Below are 18,807 nucleotides of genomic sequence, written 5' to 3' on the forward strand. Positions count from 1 at the left end.
TCTAAGTACCAGTCAGAGGGTAAACTATACAAAACGTATTAAAAACCACAAACATCTGTTTTGATAATGTAGTATGTACATGTTTTACATTAAATGAATTGTCAAAAGAAAATTTAACTATTGCATATTTTAAAGATATCCCTGGAGCAATGACTTAAATAGGCTCAGGGGGTGGTTATTTCAACGTTTGCTGAAAGCGCTGAATCATTTTTATTCAAACTCACTCCAGGGTAGTGAGCTTGAATTCTCACTCGGACTTTTTGTGTGTGCGAAGTTTGCATGCTCTCCCCATGTTGGCGTGGGTTTCCTCTGGGTTCTCTGGTTTCCTCTCTCCACCTAAAGGCATGCAAACTAGGTGGACAGGTGACACACATCATAGATGTGTGTGCACTCGCCCTACGGTGCCGGGTGAGTTCCCCTACTGAGCAACAGGACCGAGCATTTCAGGAGAGTGATTGAGTGATTATGCAACATTAAAACGTGTTAAATCAATTGCACATTGCAAACAACAGCGAAAATAAACAACTAAAGGGGTAAACGTGGGTTGAAGTGCAGTTCATCTCTTCGCCACTAGAGCCCAGCAGAGCACCCGATGAGCGTCCTGGGCGGGGTGAGCGGGGGGCTGGACAATGGGCGGGGCCACGTGCCTCGTAAGTCTCCGCCCACACACGGTGCCCGCGCCATGGCGCATCGCAGCCCCGGCGCTTCGCCGAGAGATAAGCAGAGGTGACGAGGCCCCGAGAGCCTCCTCTCCCAGCGCGTAAGTACCACCGCGCGTTCTGTCAAATGTTCTAATTTTTCCGAAATTCGAGTGGGGTCGCCGCGGCCGCATGGTGGCGATGAAGCCGGCATCACATCACGCGGACACTCGGGGACGCCGTCGTTGTTTCGTCCGAGACTCTGAGCCGCCCGGACCCGTTAGCTTCGCCCTTAGCTTAATTCTTATCTCTCGGTTGCTGTTCGAACCCAAGTATTCAGACGGGCGGCGGATTGTCGCGGCGACGCGACGACATCGGCGCTCCGTGCGGCACAGTGGAGTCCACGCAGAACCGTCCTTTTATTTTTAAATCGCCGCCGATGGCGGTCTGTCCCCGGCAGGGGTAACTTTCGTGGCCCTTGCTGCGCCGGCGCCAACTCCCACTTGATTTGGCCGGAGTGAAAAAAAAAAAAGTTGGGTCTTAACAGTCAGGTTCATAACGACGCGATAAATACAGTAATAATAACACTAATAATGATAAAAAAAAAAAAAAAAAAAAGAATGCATAAAGAACGGCGCTGTGGGCAGCGGGGCGGGGAGTTATTTTTTTTTTTTTGTTCCGCCGCGGGCCTGTCTGCTTTATTGTCCTCCCCGGACAATGGACGGGGTTTGTTTTCTCGCTGCCGGCTGGCGCTCCGGGGCTCAAACGTCGTCCTCCCCCCCCCTCGTTCCCGAGCAGGATGCAGTCGGGAGGCTGCGCTCCCCGCCCCGCCCCGCGGCTTCCCATTGGTCGGGAGGCCGGACCGTAATAACCCGGTAGTAACGGTCCTGGGGCGGGGGCGGGGGGGGTGTGTCTTATTATTATATAAAAAAAATAATAATAATAATAATAATTCTCCTCTGATTACACGCTGGAGAATTTATTCTCCGTGAATGTCGCTGGTAGCGTGCAGGTTGGAGTCATACGTGTTTATGTGTGAAGTTCTTCGTGGAGATGTTCTTGGGAGGGAATAAAGTTTATCATTTGGCACGTGGCACTTCAGCTGATATCTACCACCAACCCGTATCGCACGGTGTAACAAGCAGGGATAGAAGAGATAGGTGGAGGGAACGTCCCGGGACACAGCAAACAGGGCGGGGCGCCAGCTGACAGTATCGTTCGTTTTTCTCAGCCCTACATTGTCAAATGTTGGACTAACCAACAGTCATGAGGTCAAATCTACAAAAAGCGTATGAATGTCGCTTCATTAATGTCACTTTACGACACCTGTCACAGTTGTTCATTATTTATTACTTTGTTACTCCGTTCTGTTCTTAGTTTCTCTTGTTGCTTTTAGGACAAAAGTATTTCCCACGGGGTAAATAACGTGTTTATCGTGAATCGGTAGTGTTTTAATGAGGTATTTTAAAGAGCACCACTGGAGCAACTTGATGTTTGAGCTCGCGCTAATCTTGCACATCTGTCTTCGTGCTTTAAAGGTTGGCGCGTTGGAATGCGGACCCGGGCTAGGACCGCCTGATGGATTATCACACCCGGGCCCACCGGCCGCCGACCCTCCGCGCGCGTGGATGATTGTCAGGATTTCGCGGATTTCGAGAGGCGGGCCGCGGGTGCTGGGCGGACGCCGGCATGGACCGCTCGCTTGAGCCGAACTCGGCCTCGGCAGGATGGGGGATTTAACGCAGAGGCAGCAGGCGACCGCGGCCCTCTTATCCTGATGAAGCACCGATTTGGGGCCTGAACTGGACCGAGGCCGTGAGAAGGCCTGAACACGAAGCTGTCGCCCCCCTCAGGTCCTGGTGATTACGGATATAATAATATATTTTTTTGGTGTGTGAAAATGGGCCCGTTTTACTTTCCTTTTGATAACCTGCTATGCATGCTGCTGGGGATCTCGTTCACCGTCTGGATCACGCTGCTCCTCGTCTTCATCATCGTGCCTGCCATATTTGGCGTGTCCTTTGGTATCCGGCGGCTTTACATGAAGACGCTGCTTAAGATCTTTGAGGTGAGTGCCAGGCCTCGTGTCTGACAGAGTTGGTGGTGGTGCCATTCCAAAAAGGACCTTAGTGGTTGGTCAGAAGGTTCAGTTCTGAAGGAACTAAATTATCCGTCACCTCCTTCTTTCAAGAGAGACTGATGGACTTTAATATATTATATTACTGAACAGAAATACTATCTCAAGGTTATTGTACTGTGTTGAATAGTAGACACCAAACGGAAGCCCTTATCTTCAGGGGGTTATATGTCTTATCTCAACAATCTGATTATTTAATTCAAACCGCTAAGTGCAGTGCACCGTTTCATGCAATAAGTCATCAAGAGGAGGCATCAATAGAAATTTTGGTGTGATCTGTTTTTTTTTGTGAAATATGTTTTTTTTTCCAGTGAAGAAGTGAAAGTGAAGTGATTGTTTAGATTTACAGCATTTATCAGACGCCCTTATCCAGAGCGACTTACAATCAGTAGTTTCAGGGGACAGTCCCCCCCCGGAGCAACTTAGGGTTAAGTGTCTTGCTCAGCAACACAATGGTAGTCAGTGGGATTTGAACCTGGGTCTTCTGGTTCATAGGCGAGTGTGTTACCCCTAGGCTACTACCACCTATTGTCATTGATTGTCATCGAAATGTGTCCTCTGCTTTTAACCATCACCCTTGGTGAGCAGTGGGCAGCCATGACAGGTGCCTGGGGAGCAGTGTGTGGGGACGGTGCTTTGCTCAGTGGCACCTTAGCGGACCGGGATTCGAACCAGCAACCTTCTGATTCCGGGGCCGCTTCCTTAACCGCTAGGCCACCGCTGCCCCAGAATATAGCCAGCCGCAGAATCCGTACAAGGTTTCGTGACGGACACGACGGCCACGTGACAGAAATGAACGTCCTGAGTGGAGAGGGCTGTGACAGGCTGTGACAGGCTGTGACAGTTTATCCCTGTGCATCATACAGGTCGAATGTTTTCAATTCAAACGCGAGTCTGCTGAAGAGACCTGATTGTGAATAGAGCAGGAACGGGCCATGCAGACCAGCTTCGGTAAATCTGTGTTTGAGGTATTCCACACGTGGCCACAAATCACCCCCCTCCCCTTTTTCTTTTAACTGGGCGGGGCTGTTATGTAAACCTCTCCTCTTTTTTTGCACATGTTGGCGTGCACTCAGAACAGCTGGGGAGTTTCATGTGTCCAACTGGAGCCGGTGCCTTCATGTCTGGACCTTTTTGAATAAGGTGAAGGCAGTGCTATGGATTTTTTATTTTATTTTTACACCTAAATTACCTTCCATGTTATTTATTCGGCCCTCTGATGATGAGATGATTAGAAAACACTCTTATGAGTGACATGGGAGTTTCACCACCTTAATTAATGTCATTAAACCACAGCCACCCACTAAGTGCAAGAGCCCCACAACCGCACAAATAAAAGCATTTTAATAAACCACGAAGCGTTCTGTTTGTAGAAGATTATCTGTCTGGCAGGTCTTTGGAGAAGAAGCTTGTTTTAGCTGTCATGTAGGGCCCAGGCTGGGCATCAGGCCTGCATCGATCGATGGCTGTCCCAGCTGGGAGCTGGCTTTCCCGGTGCCCAAGGTTGTCTGGTCTGGCTGAATTTTGACACAGTGCGTGGGCTTCAGCCTCCTCTGCTGTATGTAGCCCATGGTGTTATTCACACTCGGTCGCGGTTCTGTTGCATAACGACACAGTTTTGTCCTTTGTAGCGGCTGCCGTCCAACTTCCTGGGCGACAGGGGGCGCAGGGGCGTACTGGACCCCGTCGCCCCGGCAGGACACCACACCCAAGGCCATGCACAGCATGGAAGGGAAAGAACAAGACCAGGATTACACAAACTCATTCGTTGATTCCCATATGCAAAACCAACTCTCATCCACACATGTGAAAATTAGTTTATTGCCTTCTAATACAATATTTTTTTTTATTAAGCAACTAGATGGCAATAAACAATAAGGTTATTATTGATAATTGTTAGTAATAACGGTATGTTAATTTTTTTAACTGAAGATTGTATGTTGCAGGAGAGTTATCCTACATTTATATTTACAGCATTTATCAGACGCCCTTATCCAGAGCGACTTACAATCAGTAGTTACAGGGACAGTCCTCCCCTGGAGCAATTTAGGGTTAAGTGTCTTGCTCAGGGACACAATGGTAGTCAGTGGGATTTGAACCCGGGTCTTCTGGTTCATAGGCAAGTGTGTTACCCGCTAGGCTACTACCACTTCTTCTATTTATTTGGTTGGTAAATCAAGGTTTGTAGTCCAGTACATTAGTTATTTGACTGTCTGTGAGCATTATGCTTTAACGGATGCTTGTCGGGTATTAGGATATCTAGGATATCCTAAATCCTAAAATGTTGGGAGTAGAATTTTATTGCGAATTCAGGAACAATTAAGAGATTCACAGCCCCTCCTTTTGTTTTTTTTTCTGTACAGCCACACGATTCCACATTTAACGAGATATTTTGCCTTATTCCTCAGAGGTGAATAATTTGTTTCATATTTCAGTGGGCCACTCTCAGGATAGAAAGAGGAGCTAAGGAAAGGAACCATCCGGTATATAAACCTTACACTAATGGTAAGTTTGTGCTGTTTAAGTCTTTCCTGGGTATATCTACCATTTTTTATCAATAAAAAACTGGTTAACCAAAAGCGTCATATGAAAAAGGCTTTTCAATAATATATTAAGGAAACACCAGTTTTGGTTCCCACTGCTATACCTCCAGCAATATCGTTCATGTAAATTTGTAAAAGAAAATAGTGGTCCTAAAACTGAATCCTGTGGCACCCCACGTTGGACACAGACCCCTTGTGACATAATAACTGCCTGCTGCTTTGTGTTGATTGACCAGGTTTTGATCCAATCTGCTACAGTTCCAAATATACCTGCTGGTTTGATCTTGAGCAGGAGTCATATGTCTGGGCCACCTTCAGAAGTAAATCAGATTGTAGGCCTTGCTTTTTGTCAGATCAACTAGGTCAGCCACTTGTTAGCAAATGTCCCTCCAAATGTTATTGGTGTATTCAATCTTTTTTGCTAAAACTATAGCTGAATTCCAGTTCTCAAGATTTCATCAGTGTTCATCAACAAATGGTGTCTCTCTCTGGCATTAGGCATCATTGCCAAAGAGCCCACATCACTGGTGGAGGAGATGACCGAGATCCGGCGCAGCGGCAGCAACAGGGACCTGGACGGCGCCGCCACCCTGTCTTCCTCCCCTTTGGCCTCAGGCTCCTCGTCCTCCTCAGAGTTTGAGATGTCGGACATCTTCTACTTCTGCCGGCGAGGACTTGAGAGCATCGTGGATGACGAAGTGACCAAGCGATTCTCAGCAGAGGAGCTGGAGTCCTGGAACCTGCTGACTCGCAGCAACTACAACTTCCAGCACATCAGCACCAGGCTGACCGTTCTGTGGGGGCTGGGGGTCTTCATCCGCTACGGATTCCTGCTGCCACTCAGGTGAGCATACGGTCCGCTGATCAGGAGCAGGATTTTGAATGAGCCGCAGCTAACCTGCCCCACCTGCCTTCTAAACAAAAAAAAAAACTCATATTGGGGTTTGAATTAACTAAATGGATTTGTTTTCAAATCCCAGCCTTGTTCATTGTTCAGAACATTAATGGAGCCTTAAGAGAATAGTTCCTGTTATTGGGAATGTAGATCATAAGATTGGTCAGGAGTTGGTAATAAATTTAGCTTCTTAAATGTTGTAAATGAGAACTCTTTAAGGAAGTGCAGTTAATTGTCATGCAGTCTCATTCATTATAGGCCGGAACGAGGTGCTTTAACGCGAGAAAGTGTGGTCAGGTCAGGTTTCTGCATCTTCTACTGGAGTGGCCAGACGTGGGTTAAACACTTACACACAGACACACACACAGGAGGCTAATAAGCACCCAGGATAAATCTGCCTCTCAGGCTATCCAGGGATTTCACCTGGATTAGACGTCCATCTTTAACCCACATTTCTAAATAACCCGCCTCTCCTCTTTATCCGGCCATTAAAGAATCCTTATAATTGAGTGCTTTTTTTTTCTTTGGGAATAAGAGGTCACCACAACTGGGTATTCCATTTTTAATTGGATTTTGGAGGTTAAATCACAGATTTGCAGCAATTCTTATGGTGTCTCAGATTCAGGTCGATCTGTTCACTGTAGGGCACGTCAGCGTTTTTTTTTTTTTTTTAAAGGGACGTGTCGTTTGTTCAATTTTACATCAAGTTAAATTCTTGTGTACAAAGCTTCTCACACACAAAGGGTGTTTAAGTGAAGGATTTTATCATTAAGGGAGGGGAAAAATCCAAACCTTCATGGCCCTGTGTGACAAGTGATTGCCCCCTTCCTGTTGAAATGTAACTTAACAGTGTTTTATCACATCTGAGTTCAATATGTCTAGGCCAATTATCTGGAAAAGGAAACCAAAATGCTAACATTTCAGAATATGGTTAGTTCATTGTCATTGTAAAAAGTACAACAAAATTAGGTGCAGTCCCTGAGCCGGAAAGGTATCTTAAATACTGTGTGTAAAACAACTAGCTTAAAAAAAGACATATACTAATTTAATACAAATATAATATGGTACAAAATATAAAATGTAAATAATATTTGCATTTTTACTTGTCCTAGTATTTCAATGTATTTTAAAATCTGAAGGTTTTGCAGATGTTTGAAACACGGTTACCCCTCGCAACATTTTTACTCATTCAACGAATTTCAATAGTCATACAATGGACCACTTTTTAACTCTTAGTACTGGCTATTAACCGCATGTTGTGTTTACATGTGTTGTTTTTGCTAATATGCTAATTTGGAAAAAAGTAAGTCTATCAATCAATCACATTTTGATTGCCTACTTACCATTACTGGCAGATTAAACAGAATACCAATTTTATATGGTGTTTTTTTTATTAAGGGTGTATAATTTATGGAAACATTTTTTAAAATTAAATCCACGTCTCACATGTTTCCAGGGTAACGTTGGCCTTCACTGGAGTCAGTTGTCTTGTCGTCCTCACCACCCTAGTTGGGTATCTGCCTAGCGGGAGGTAAGAACGGGAATCCATTTTCCCAGATAAACATTTCATGTTGACTTAACTTCTGTGACCAAATAAGCAAACATAACTCATATTCACTTGCCGACCTGCACAACCGGCTTGATTCTTCATCCCATGATTAATCCTCAGGGCTGCCAACAAAGAATTAATATTTACTAAAGTGTATTCTTTTCCCTTCCATAGTCATCTGAATAGAATACAACGTTAAATGATTGTTGTGTGAGTCACTTGCCCTGTGGAGTCAAGCGGATGTGCAGTTCTTGGTACAGTTCAGTGGTCACTAGGGCTATATTGAGTTCTGAGGCAGATTCGAATTCTCAAAATCTTCCCTCTGTTATCAGCATATAAGTGCAATTGTTTTAGTACATTTGCTGAATAAAAACAGGCTGAGGGTAAGGGACTATCATTTTTTTCAAGTGCTAAATAAGATGCATGGGGCATAATTGATAATGTTACGCTGACTCGTTTCCATCTGTAATTTTCTGTGCTGTTCTGTGCCATGCAGGGTGAAGAACTTCCTCAGCGAGACGGCACACCTCATGTGCTACCGCATCTGTGTGAGAGCGCTCACAGCCATCATCACCTACCACCACAGGTAAAGATACGTCTCATATATCCGGTGACTTGGGTTCATTCTGAAAGCACATTTCATGCCAAATGTAAGATCACCTCTTGGTATTGTGCTCTCGGTTATATTGGGATTGGGATTTTAAGCATCTGTTGCTCCAATTTTGCTCTTAATTATTCCACATAAATCCTTTCATTTTGGTTAGATTTGACATTGTGCTCTTTCAGGGTGAAGAGTCACTTTTACACTAGTTCTGGTACTACAGTCCCTGACAAAAGTCTTGTCGCTTGTGTACAAATTGACCTCATGTGCTGCTGAAATATATTTCTAATCAAGATTTTTTTTTAAAGAAATGGCTCATTTTATTCCCAACAGCTTTTGTAATAATGTTTCAGTGCAAAACGTAACTGTCAAAAAATATTCTAATATTCAAAGCTTGGAAAAGCCCATTGAGTCCATTTTTGCAAAGACATAAGTGTTGTCGCCTTGTCATATGAGCTTCAATGGTGACTAATAATGGATCAATTAGGTCTCAGGTGGGTATAAAAAGAACCCCAGTCCACTAGACCTTCACATCAACTGCAACTAGACCTCTGCAAACATGCAGATTCACCCTGAGACTAAAGTGTTGATTGTCAAGAGGCTGAAGACCAGATCCACTGCTGATGTGGCAGACACCCTCAAGCGTCAAGTACAGAGGATTAAAAAAAGATTTGACCCCACAAGACAACTGCTCGAGAGGACCGTTTGTTGGCTCGAAAATCCAAGGCCAGCCCACTTTCCACTGCAGCAGAGCTCCACGAGACCTGGTCACCTGACGTCCCTGTGTCAACCAGAACAGTTTGTCGGATTCTGTCTCCATCACATACTGAGCTATTTCTAACCAAGTGATTAATTGAAAGTCAGGTTAATAGCAGGTGTTTCTACAAAATAAATAAGCAACAAGACCTTTGTCAGGGACTGTAGTGCTCAGAGGTGGAAAGAGTACTGAAAAAAAAATTATTAAGTAAAAGTATCTTTACTTTGTTTAAGTTCTACTCAAGTAAAAGAAATCTACTTGAGTAAAAGTAAAAATAAAATTACTTAATTTTTATTTGAGTAAAAGTTACTTAGTTAACAGCACTAGTCCTTTTTATTGAGAATTTAGGCGGTATAATGTGCAAACCACCCCATAAAAAGTAACACAGTTAGCCACAAAAGTACCAAATTATATGGCCAATCTCAAACATTACAGTAAAAAGAAAAAATATAAAACATGAAATAAAGTGCCCTGCCCCACAGAATACTACAACATTAGACTGTAGGGCTCTTGTTGAGTTTGAGCAATATAATGTATGGAATACACAGGCATAAAACGTACACAGTGCATCCGGAAATTATCCACAGCACATCACGTTTTCCACATTTGGTTATGTTGCAACCTTATTCCAAAATGGATTAATTTTTTTCTACACACAACACCCCATAATGATTAAGTGAAAAAATGTAGTTGAGGTTTTGGCAAATTTATTAAAAATAAAAACTGAGATAGCACAAGTACACACAGTGTCCCCTGATCATCCTTGAGATGTTTCTGCAGCTTAGTTGGAGTCCACTTGTGAAAAAAATTGATTTCACATGCATTGGAAAGGCACATGCATTTGGAGGAAACCAGGCACTGCTCATTACCAGGCCAATACCATCCCTACGGTGAAGCATGGTGGTGGCAGCATCATGCTGTAGGGATGTTTTTCAGCTGCAGGAACAGGGAGACTAGTCAGGATAGAGGGAAAGATGACCGCAGCTGCGTACAGAGACATCCTGAATGAAAACCTGCTCTTTACGATTCATCTTTCAGCAGGAAAATGACCCTAAACACACAGCCAAGGAGTGACTTCAGAATGTCCTTGAGCAGCCCAGCCAGAGCCCAGACTTGAATCCAACTGTACATCTCTGGAGAGATTTTTAAATGGCTGTGCCCAACACTTCCCATCTTTCAGAGGTCTTGCAAAGAGGAAATGACCAAACTGGCCAAGGAGAGGTGTGCCAAGCATGTGGCAACATATTTAATATGACTTGAGCCTGTAATTGCTGCCAAAGGTATATCAGCAAAGTATTGAGAAAGGCTGTGAATACATGAGATTTTCAATTGCTTTATAAGTTATTTTAACTTTTAATAAATTTGCCAAACTTTTTTTCCCGTTGTCATTATGGGGTTGAAATGTGAGGAAAAATAGTGTATAGAATCTGGATGCACTGTATAGGACATTCTACTTTCAGGCTGCATGTGGTAGCTGTAAAAGGTTTAGGCTACAGACACTCAGCATTGAAAATCTGATGCTAAGCACATGTAACAGAATAAAGAATTTGGTTGTTTTGCCCAGTTCCTGTACTGCTGTTTTCTTTATTTTTTTTTGATTGGCAGGTAAATGACCGACTTTATGACCCAACGGTTGTTTGAGGAGCTGTGATCCGAGAAATATGCCGCTTGCAAACCTGTGCAATTTCCTATGTTTTCCAATGTAGCGAAGCAAAATACTTACGAAAATACTTCGTAAAAAAATTTGTTGAATAAAAGTAAAATTACCTATTTCAAAATCAACTTAAAAAATTACAAATTACTCACAAAAACTACTCAATTACAGTAACGTGAGTAACGCTTGTTTGAAACCCGTAGCATCACAAGAGGTGGGTGGAGTAAGCGAGGCAACTTTAGATAAAGGAAGCAAGTGTGGCTTTCTTTAAGCTGCTTTGTGTAGTAGGCGTGGAGTTGTCACTTGGCCCCTGCTGGACTCTCAAGTCAGCAGAAATGGCATGGCGTTCCCGCATTTGTCCCAGCTTCAGTACCGGTACAGCGGAAAAGGGGGAATTCGTCGTAAGTGGAGGAGTCCGAACAGGAAGGCTGGCGCAAGTCAGGAAGTTGCTCTCGCCTGTCTGACACCCGCGGGGGGGAGGGGCTTTCACACGTGTGCACCTCGGCATGGTCAGACGGGGACAGAGTGTTCTGCTGAGAGACAAAGCGCCCCTGGGCCAGTCCAAGTACACTCACTCTCATATATGCAAGGATCTTGTCTCACTCTCTCTCTCTCTCTCTCTCTCTCTCTCTCACACACACACAAACGCAGCATTGCTGAACATACTGAATCACTCATCAGCAGAATGATCAGGGTACTTCTCATCGTCATGTGATCTCGCATGTTTCCACTTGTAGACGTTGACCTCTTAAATATTTGGTTGTTGGTTTTTTTTGACAGTGAAGTGAATGCTCTTCAGCATGTGGCAACCACATTTCCGATGAGCTGGTGTGAGATCTAGTGCTCAAAACAGGAAGTGAAGTGACTACAGAGGGCACTGAGATAGAGTGGTGGGAATATAGGGTTGTGTTTTCTGACTCTTTGTTAGACCATTAGAGTCAACGTTAGACATTTAAAGGCACTGAAGAAAAATTAGATACACACGAATAATGAAAATAGGATATTAAACCGTGTTCAGGCATAATTAGGACCCAGCATTCATGTTAATTTTCTTGGGACAGTTTGTACTTTCACTTTCTTCTGCCGTGTCTCTAAATGGTCGTCTATAATGCAAAGACTCTCTGGGGTCATGACTCACACTTGGGTGTAGCTAGCGTGGGGGTTACAAAAAAATGCATATAATTTCTTACCTGGAATGTTGCACATGCCCAGGCTTTCATCAGTGATATACTTCAGTTCACTGGTTCACTGGTTGCTCTCGGTAACGTGATCAGGAGTCTTGCGTCCCTCAGCCTGGCATTCGTATGAGGTCAGCCGCAGAACCTCTCATGTGAAACTTGAGCTTTCACCAGTCAGCATTGCCGTCTTTAAATAAAGTCCTGTTCATTCTTTACATAATCGCGAATAGTGCTTTATTTTCTTCTCTCTTCGCTGGGATGATGATGTCAGATTTTAAAGCCCCTGGGGTGTAGGGCCTGTCGGGACGGATCTCTTCACTGTATTGTGGAAACTCTGCACACATATTGTCTCACATGCATTTTTTTTTGTCAGTGAGAACAAGCCGAAGAACGGTGGTATCTGCGTGGCCAATCATACCTCACCCATTGACGTCATCATCCTGGCCAGCGATGGCTGCTATGCAATGGTGAGATCTTTTTGGGTCCATTGCCCTGTATATATACGTAGGAGGTTACATTTAAATTGATGATGCGTAAGATCATTTCTTAAACAAGTGTTCTGTGCCTTTGTGTGCTTGCACATTTTGTGCTTTCAGGTAGGTCAAACCCATGGTGGTCTGATGGGGTTCATTCAGAGGGCCATGGTGAGGGCCTGCCCACATATTTGGTTTGAGCGGTCTGAGGTGAAGGATCGACACCTGGTGGCCAAAAGGTAACATTGCATGGTTGAATTTTTTCATGTGTAAAACAATGCTTTGTCTCAAATTCTGATCCATGAAATCACATACATTACAAAATATAATTTTTAACCAATCACACTTGTTGCTATTGTAATGACATTTGCAGTTGCAAATAGTTTATTTATTTTGAGGGAGTGTGGACCTAAAAGAACCAATGAAAGTTTTTTACATGCAATGGACCCCATTTCTCAACTGTGAACTTTTGACAACTTGACAGTCAAAGTAGTGTGTCCTATGCATGTAATGATAATGAGAACTTTACGTTAGGGCAGTCCTCATAGATGTTGATTTGTTGTTTTTGGATAATGGGACTTAAGATTGGATTATACATAAATCAGATTTGGCAATGTGTGGTTTTTATAGTCTCCATTTGATCTCCATGGCTGAACAGAGAATAAGGTGCCATGCATGTATTCAGTAATGTATTCTGTTACAGTACATAATTTTTCAGAATACTTTTAGAAAACATGTAAAAAGTACTGTATCATTATTTCTTTGTTTGTTAAATAAACATGAATAACATAATTTCATGACTTATTTTGTATTGACTGTAATGCATCTATTTTTTTATATCACAGCACATGTATTTGCTTATTTAAAAAAGTAATTATTCTAAAAATTCTGAAAAAAAGAATCCTTTTACATTTACAGTCTTAACAGTTAATGACCCAGTACTGGTTATTTTTATATCAAGTTTGGCTGGACTGTCATTATGCTGTGTTTATGTAGTCCTGCTGAGTCCCATCTTAACTACATAATGATGATGAGTTATTTCAACCTGAAGTCATTTCCTCTCACTACTCTGATTAGAGGATAGACTAATAGAGTCAGCCATGACACTTTTGAGCTGTCAGCAGGGTTGGGCTTTCTGTATCTCTGTATAATTGCCACGTGTTTAAAGGGATTTAGTTTTTTGTGGTTTTGTACAGCAGATTGACTAGTTTCAAACTTGTCCTGCAGGTTAAGTGACCATGTCCAGGACAAGAGCAAGCTGCCCATCCTCATCTTTCCTGAAGGTGAGTCAACTGCTGCCTTTCCCTTTTCTGAAAATGTGAGGTTTAAAAAACATCTTTAATCAAACTTGATGTTCTGATAGGCACCTGCATTAATAACACTTCAGTCATGATGTTCAAAAAAGGAAGCTTTGAGATTGGCTGTACTGTCTACCCTGTGGCTATTAAGGTAAAATACAATTTTCTAACAAACTTCTAAATCTGTGTGCGTCTTCGTATATACACTACCAGTTCAAAGTGTGTCCAAAATCTTGACTGGTAGTGTGTGTGTATGTGTGTGTGTGTGTCAGACCTAACCTAGTCCCATACTCCTTCAGTATGACCCGCGTTTTGGAGAAGCCTTCTGGAACAGCAGCAAGTATGGCATGGTGAACTACCTTCTCCGGATGATGAGCAGTTGGGCCATCGTGTGCAGCGTTTGGTACCTGCCTCCCATGAGCCGAGAGGTAAGTGGATCGGGGGTCACCCCCCGTCTGCTCGGGGCACTTCTACTGTACCAGGTGGGTCAAACCCATGCTGAAGTGGAGTGAGGGAAAGAGTGATCAAACGGGGTTCATAAACCGTAGTGACTTCGGATCATGAACAGAAGTAAGGGATGCTGTAATATTCTGTTAACTAGCACTTTTGTGTTTTACTGTTGTGTTGCTGCTGTCTTTGAATGTACAAGATGACATTCAATGCTGTCAATAGGAAAGCATTGTCCCTCTGGTCATACCTGAGCGACATCGTTGAATAACAGGAAATGGATGAGCTCCGCAGATTTCCCCTTTCTTGTTTTTCCCAAAGCACTGCTACCCACGGCTCAGCAGCCCGTCCCTGATGACAGGGAGGGCTGAGAGATTCGATCAGCTCCAGAAAACACCTGAATGTTCATCTATTATTTATGGGCCTTCTTAAAAAAGCACAACCAGAATGATAAATGATGATGTAATATTATTGAAAATGGTACAAGTTTCACTTTGAAATTTAAAATGGCTAGGTTTTGGGGCTTTTAACGCTCATTTTTAATTATATATCAAGTGTTCCTAAATGAAGGAGGTTGATTTATTTTATTTTTTATATATATATATATATATATATATATATATATATCTATATATAATATATATATATATATATATATATATATATATATATATATATATATATATATATATAATTGTTTTAAATATATATATATTATATATATATGTGTGTGTGTGTGTGTGTGTGTGTGTGTGTATATCTTTGCATAATAAGTCACTGATGAAATAGACATATATTTTTTGGAACAGGAAGGGGAAGATGCAGTGCAGTTTGCCAACCGAGTCAAGGCAGCCATCGCCAGGCAAGGTGGGCTGGTGGACATGCTATGGTACGTGATCCAAACAAATCATTTCAGACCATGTGACAACTGGGATGTATCCAAAAGGCTTGATTTGCACTCAAGTACGATTAGAGCCCATATCAGACATTTCACCACTGATTACAGTGATTTGGAAATCTTTTAGTAGCTATGTAATTAAATGTAATTAAACTGTGCACCTCAGGCTTAAATGGATCACATTATTAGAGACGTTGCTTTTTTGATGAATAATTTGAGATCGTTTGCTTTTTACACTTGTCATATTGAATTAAATCATGAAAACAAATTACATCTTCATTTCATTTACTTGAGAAGCACTAGCGTTTAAAAATGCGCAGCAGTGGTGGAGTGTTTTTAATAAAACGGCTGAAAAGCTTGTCCTATGTCGCCGGATGACCCTGCTTGTTTACTTGCAGGGACGGGGGTCTGAAAAGGGGCAAAGTCAAAGACACCTTCAAAGAGGAACAGCAGAAGCTCTACAGCAAAATCCTGGTTGGGACACAAGAGGACCGCAGCCGCTCGTAAGAGACAAGGAGAAGCGTGACTTCGCGGTGGAGGGGAAGAGAGAAAGAGAAAGAAAAGGACGACTCACTCTGTGATGTGGAAATGTCCTCTTGTAACCTTTTTGGGTGCTTCTGTTTGTACACATTTCCTCCCGCGGTTAGGAGGCATTTGGACAAGTGTTTACAGTCACCTTGACCCTCACCTGACCTTCAGGTTCCTGGAACAACATTTCATTCGTTTGAATCAGATGGCCCAGGCCTTTGACTCTCCCTCAATAGGAATGGAACACAAAGTTTATTTTTATCATTCTACATCCATTAACTCTTTATTTATTGACTTTCGTACCATTTAATCTCAATATTTCTTTTATGAGCCGCTACCATCTTAACCCCACAAGACCCAGCTCCTTTACCTCACCGAACTCAATCATACGTCTACTCAAGCGCAGGCAGGGCTCTGCAATGTTGGACCGACGTATTGCCGTTGTTTTATATGTAATATACTGCTTGTCAATACATGTTTTCGGTTGCCTATGATGTATGTTAGCGTGTGAGACCCCCAGCACCCCCACCTGGACAGGGCAGCTAGTACAATGAGGCAGGGTGGGTGGAAGAGAGGCCGCATTCAGACATTGCATTAAGCAAAGTGTGATTTTTAAAAAGCAATTAGGGCAGTCAAACAATTCATTTTGATGACGCCTTTATAATTGTGGTGTGGGACACTTTTATTTTCTTCTAGCGCAATGGCAATATTGATGCTGGAAATGGAGGTTCATGAAACTGAACCTCGAATTAGATTGAACTGTTGTAGGACAATTTCAAGAAAAAAAATGTTTTTCAATTTTGTTGCAGTGTGTGCAGCGAATTCAAACAGTGCTTTATGTTTGTTGGCATTTGGCATCTTTTAATAGCAGTGGAACTGTGCCTTTTTAGTAGACGCCACCACTTGAAACACAACGCACCGGATCTGCGCCATTCCTCCGAGGCAAGCTGCATATCGGCAAAAAAAAAAAAAAAATCTGTATATGGCGATGGTTCTCTGCCATTTGTCAAAAATTGAACTGGCCTGATAGTCGTGAGTTCCATGGCCACAACATTTCTAACCGTCTACCAAACATCTGATGGGACTTCCGTTCCGAATCAGCCACAGCTGAACAGGCTGATGCAACTTTTTCTCTGTGAACATGTGCTGATGTAAAGATTCCAGTGAAGCTTTAGTCAAAGGAATCTAGAAGCAGGTGGTTCTGTCACATAGGTATCGATCAGAATTTTTTATTATTGTTATTTATTTATTACCTTAATATTTTTTTTAATGAGAGAACTGGTTGTCATCTACCGTCTCCTACTGCCAGTGAGTTGTTAAGCTGCCCCGCTCTCTAAATGCCACCACCCCATTTCCTGTCCCCCCTCCATGACTGGGTCCGTCACCTGAGCTGAAAGGGTCCAATGAGATGCTTTCAGAGCACTTCTGTGTATCTGAACTGGTTTCACCCAGTACTGTAACAACACAAATTAAACTCTGGCTTTTTCCCCAAAACTGTTTGGCTTTGTCCTCTGTTAACCCACAATCATTTAAACCAGAATTACTTTCTCACATACACAGATTAAAATGTTACGTTTATTACAGTTACGACTGGTTGTATGCAGCAGCACGACTGACACGACAGTAGGGTGGTAGTAGCCTAGTGGGTAACACACTCGCCTATGAACCAGAAGACCCGGGTTCGAATCCCACTTACTGCCATTGCGTCCCTGAGCAAGACACTTAACCCTAAGTTGCTCCAGGGAGACTGTCCCTGTAACTACTGATTGTAAGTCGCTCTGGATAAGGGCGTCTGATAAATGCTGTAAATGTAAATGTAAATGATCTTCAACCTTCCCAAATTCTCCCACACCACCCCTCTGCTACGTTCCCTCCACTGGCTCCCAGTAGCTGCACGCATCAGGTTCAAAAATACTGATGCTGGCCTACATCCTACCTCACAGCCCTTATTACACCTCGCACTGCACCTCGTATACTCTGAGCCTCCAGTCTTGCTTGTCTGGTCCCTCCATTCATATAGACTCTTCTCTGTCTTGGCCCCTCGGTGGAGGAATAAACTTCCCCTTGAGGTCAAAACAGCTCAGTCACTGAGCACCTTCACACGGCAGCTCAAGACCTTCCTCTTTAGAGAATATTTAGGTTAATGTGTAACTTTATTATTGTCTGACTTATCTGTAGAATCTACAACAGAGTGAATAAAAGTTTTGGGTCCTATTGAACCAGAACTGATCACTTGGTAACTTGAAAGCACGTTGTAAGTCGCTCTGGATAAGGGCCTCTGAAAAATGCCTTAAATGTAAATGGTTGTGGTCTGCGTCGCTTATATGCAGGACATTTAGGGGCTCGGTGTGTGGTCAGTAGTAGGCTTCTCATCTTGTCTCATCCTCCGAGCATCTACACCTCACGTCTCTGGAGGTCACTGTGGTCGAGGCGGGAGATATTTTTACCTCAAAATACATTCAGGTCGAGTTCTGCTGAAGGAGGGAGATTCCGGTTAATGGGCACGCCTCAGAGAGGCCTGACTTGTCCCCATGCGTGCCCTTGGCTAATTTATTGGGCACATCAGCCTGATAGAGCAGTACGGTTAAAGGCTGTTGCTCAGCTTTTAGAGCAGGGCTTACATCTTAGGCAGACCTTTTATCATTCACAAACATAAAAAAAGACATTACAGTGTTAATATTTACATTCAGGAACAGTGGGAACTGATCAGCCTTCACTTCCGAGAAAGGCTTTCTAGACGTAAGAGGGAAAGGGAATGAGCGGGTTGGATGTAAATAGTTGAATGCTGCACGTAGAGATGTGTGTTACATGTAGGTTAAACACAGTTTAATGTAGGTGGGCGGTGCCGGAGAATATGAGAAGCTGTGTTCTCGTCTGTCAGTAAATTAAAAAGTGGGCGTTATTCAAATATAAGAGTCAAGAATGGGTTGGTTATACATTTATTAACATCATGGTCAAAAATTTCCCACATCCCAGATATTGCTTACATTGCCGGTGCAATCAAAACGTATTCGCCAGAGGCTAGCGTCCGTATCAACTCACCATTTTCACAGAGTTCTCATTTTCACATCTTTTCCAATCAAAACGCATTCACCTGACGTGGACATGACAAGTATTGCTAAAGCAATACTGGACATGACTGAATTAGCATATTTTGCAATAGTTTTTGCAACTGTGCATTTGTCAGTAGGTGTTGCTTAGCCACAGCAGG

The 18,807-nt window shown here is 43.0% G+C and overlaps 1 protein-coding gene and 1 long non-coding RNA gene across 2 annotated transcripts; one reads left to right on the top strand and one right to left on the bottom strand.

Annotated features, from left to right (window-relative positions):
* The first annotated feature begins 636 nt into the window (after positions 1-636).
* On the top strand, positions 637-17,090 carry LOC114799181 (glycerol-3-phosphate acyltransferase 4-like). Its single transcript, XM_028995567.1, has 13 exons — positions 637-760; positions 2,177-2,706; positions 5,211-5,280; positions 5,817-6,162; positions 7,670-7,744; positions 8,259-8,348; positions 12,326-12,419; positions 12,549-12,664; positions 13,653-13,708; positions 13,789-13,874; positions 14,023-14,151; positions 14,980-15,059; positions 15,467-17,090. The coding sequence occupies exons 2-13, from the start codon at positions 2,539-2,541 to the stop codon at positions 15,573-15,575; spliced, it is 1,419 nt and encodes a 472-aa protein (XP_028851400.1). The 5' UTR covers positions 637-760; positions 2,177-2,538; the 3' UTR covers positions 15,576-17,090.
* On the bottom strand, positions 6,267-12,275 carry LOC114799182 (uncharacterized). Its single transcript, XR_003751197.1, has 3 exons — positions 11,965-12,275; positions 7,840-7,884; positions 6,267-7,734 (listed from the first exon to the last, which is right to left on the bottom strand). It is a non-coding gene; the product is annotated as an uncharacterized LOC114799182 (long non-coding RNA).
* Positions 17,091-18,807: the final 1,717 nt, after the last annotated feature.

This window comes from Denticeps clupeoides, chromosome 11 (genome assembly GCF_900700375.1).
Source record: "Denticeps clupeoides chromosome 11, fDenClu1.1, whole genome shotgun sequence".
Classification (NCBI taxonomy): domain Eukaryota; kingdom Metazoa; phylum Chordata; class Actinopteri; order Clupeiformes; family Denticipitidae; genus Denticeps; species Denticeps clupeoides.

Bases quoted from the DNA above. Each gene is read 5' to 3' on its own strand.
- LOC114799181 (XM_028995567.1), top strand. From the start codon at position 2,539: ATGGGCCCGTTTTACTTTCCTTTTGATAACCTGCTATGCATGCTGCTG. The intron at 6,163-7,669 runs GTGAGCATACGG...ACATGTTTCCAG, and splicing joins GGATTCCTGCTGCCACTCAG to GGTAACGTTGGCCTTCACTG. The intron at 13,875-14,022 runs GTAAAATACAAT...ATACTCCTTCAG, and splicing joins TCTACCCTGTGGCTATTAAG to TATGACCCGCGTTTTGGAGA.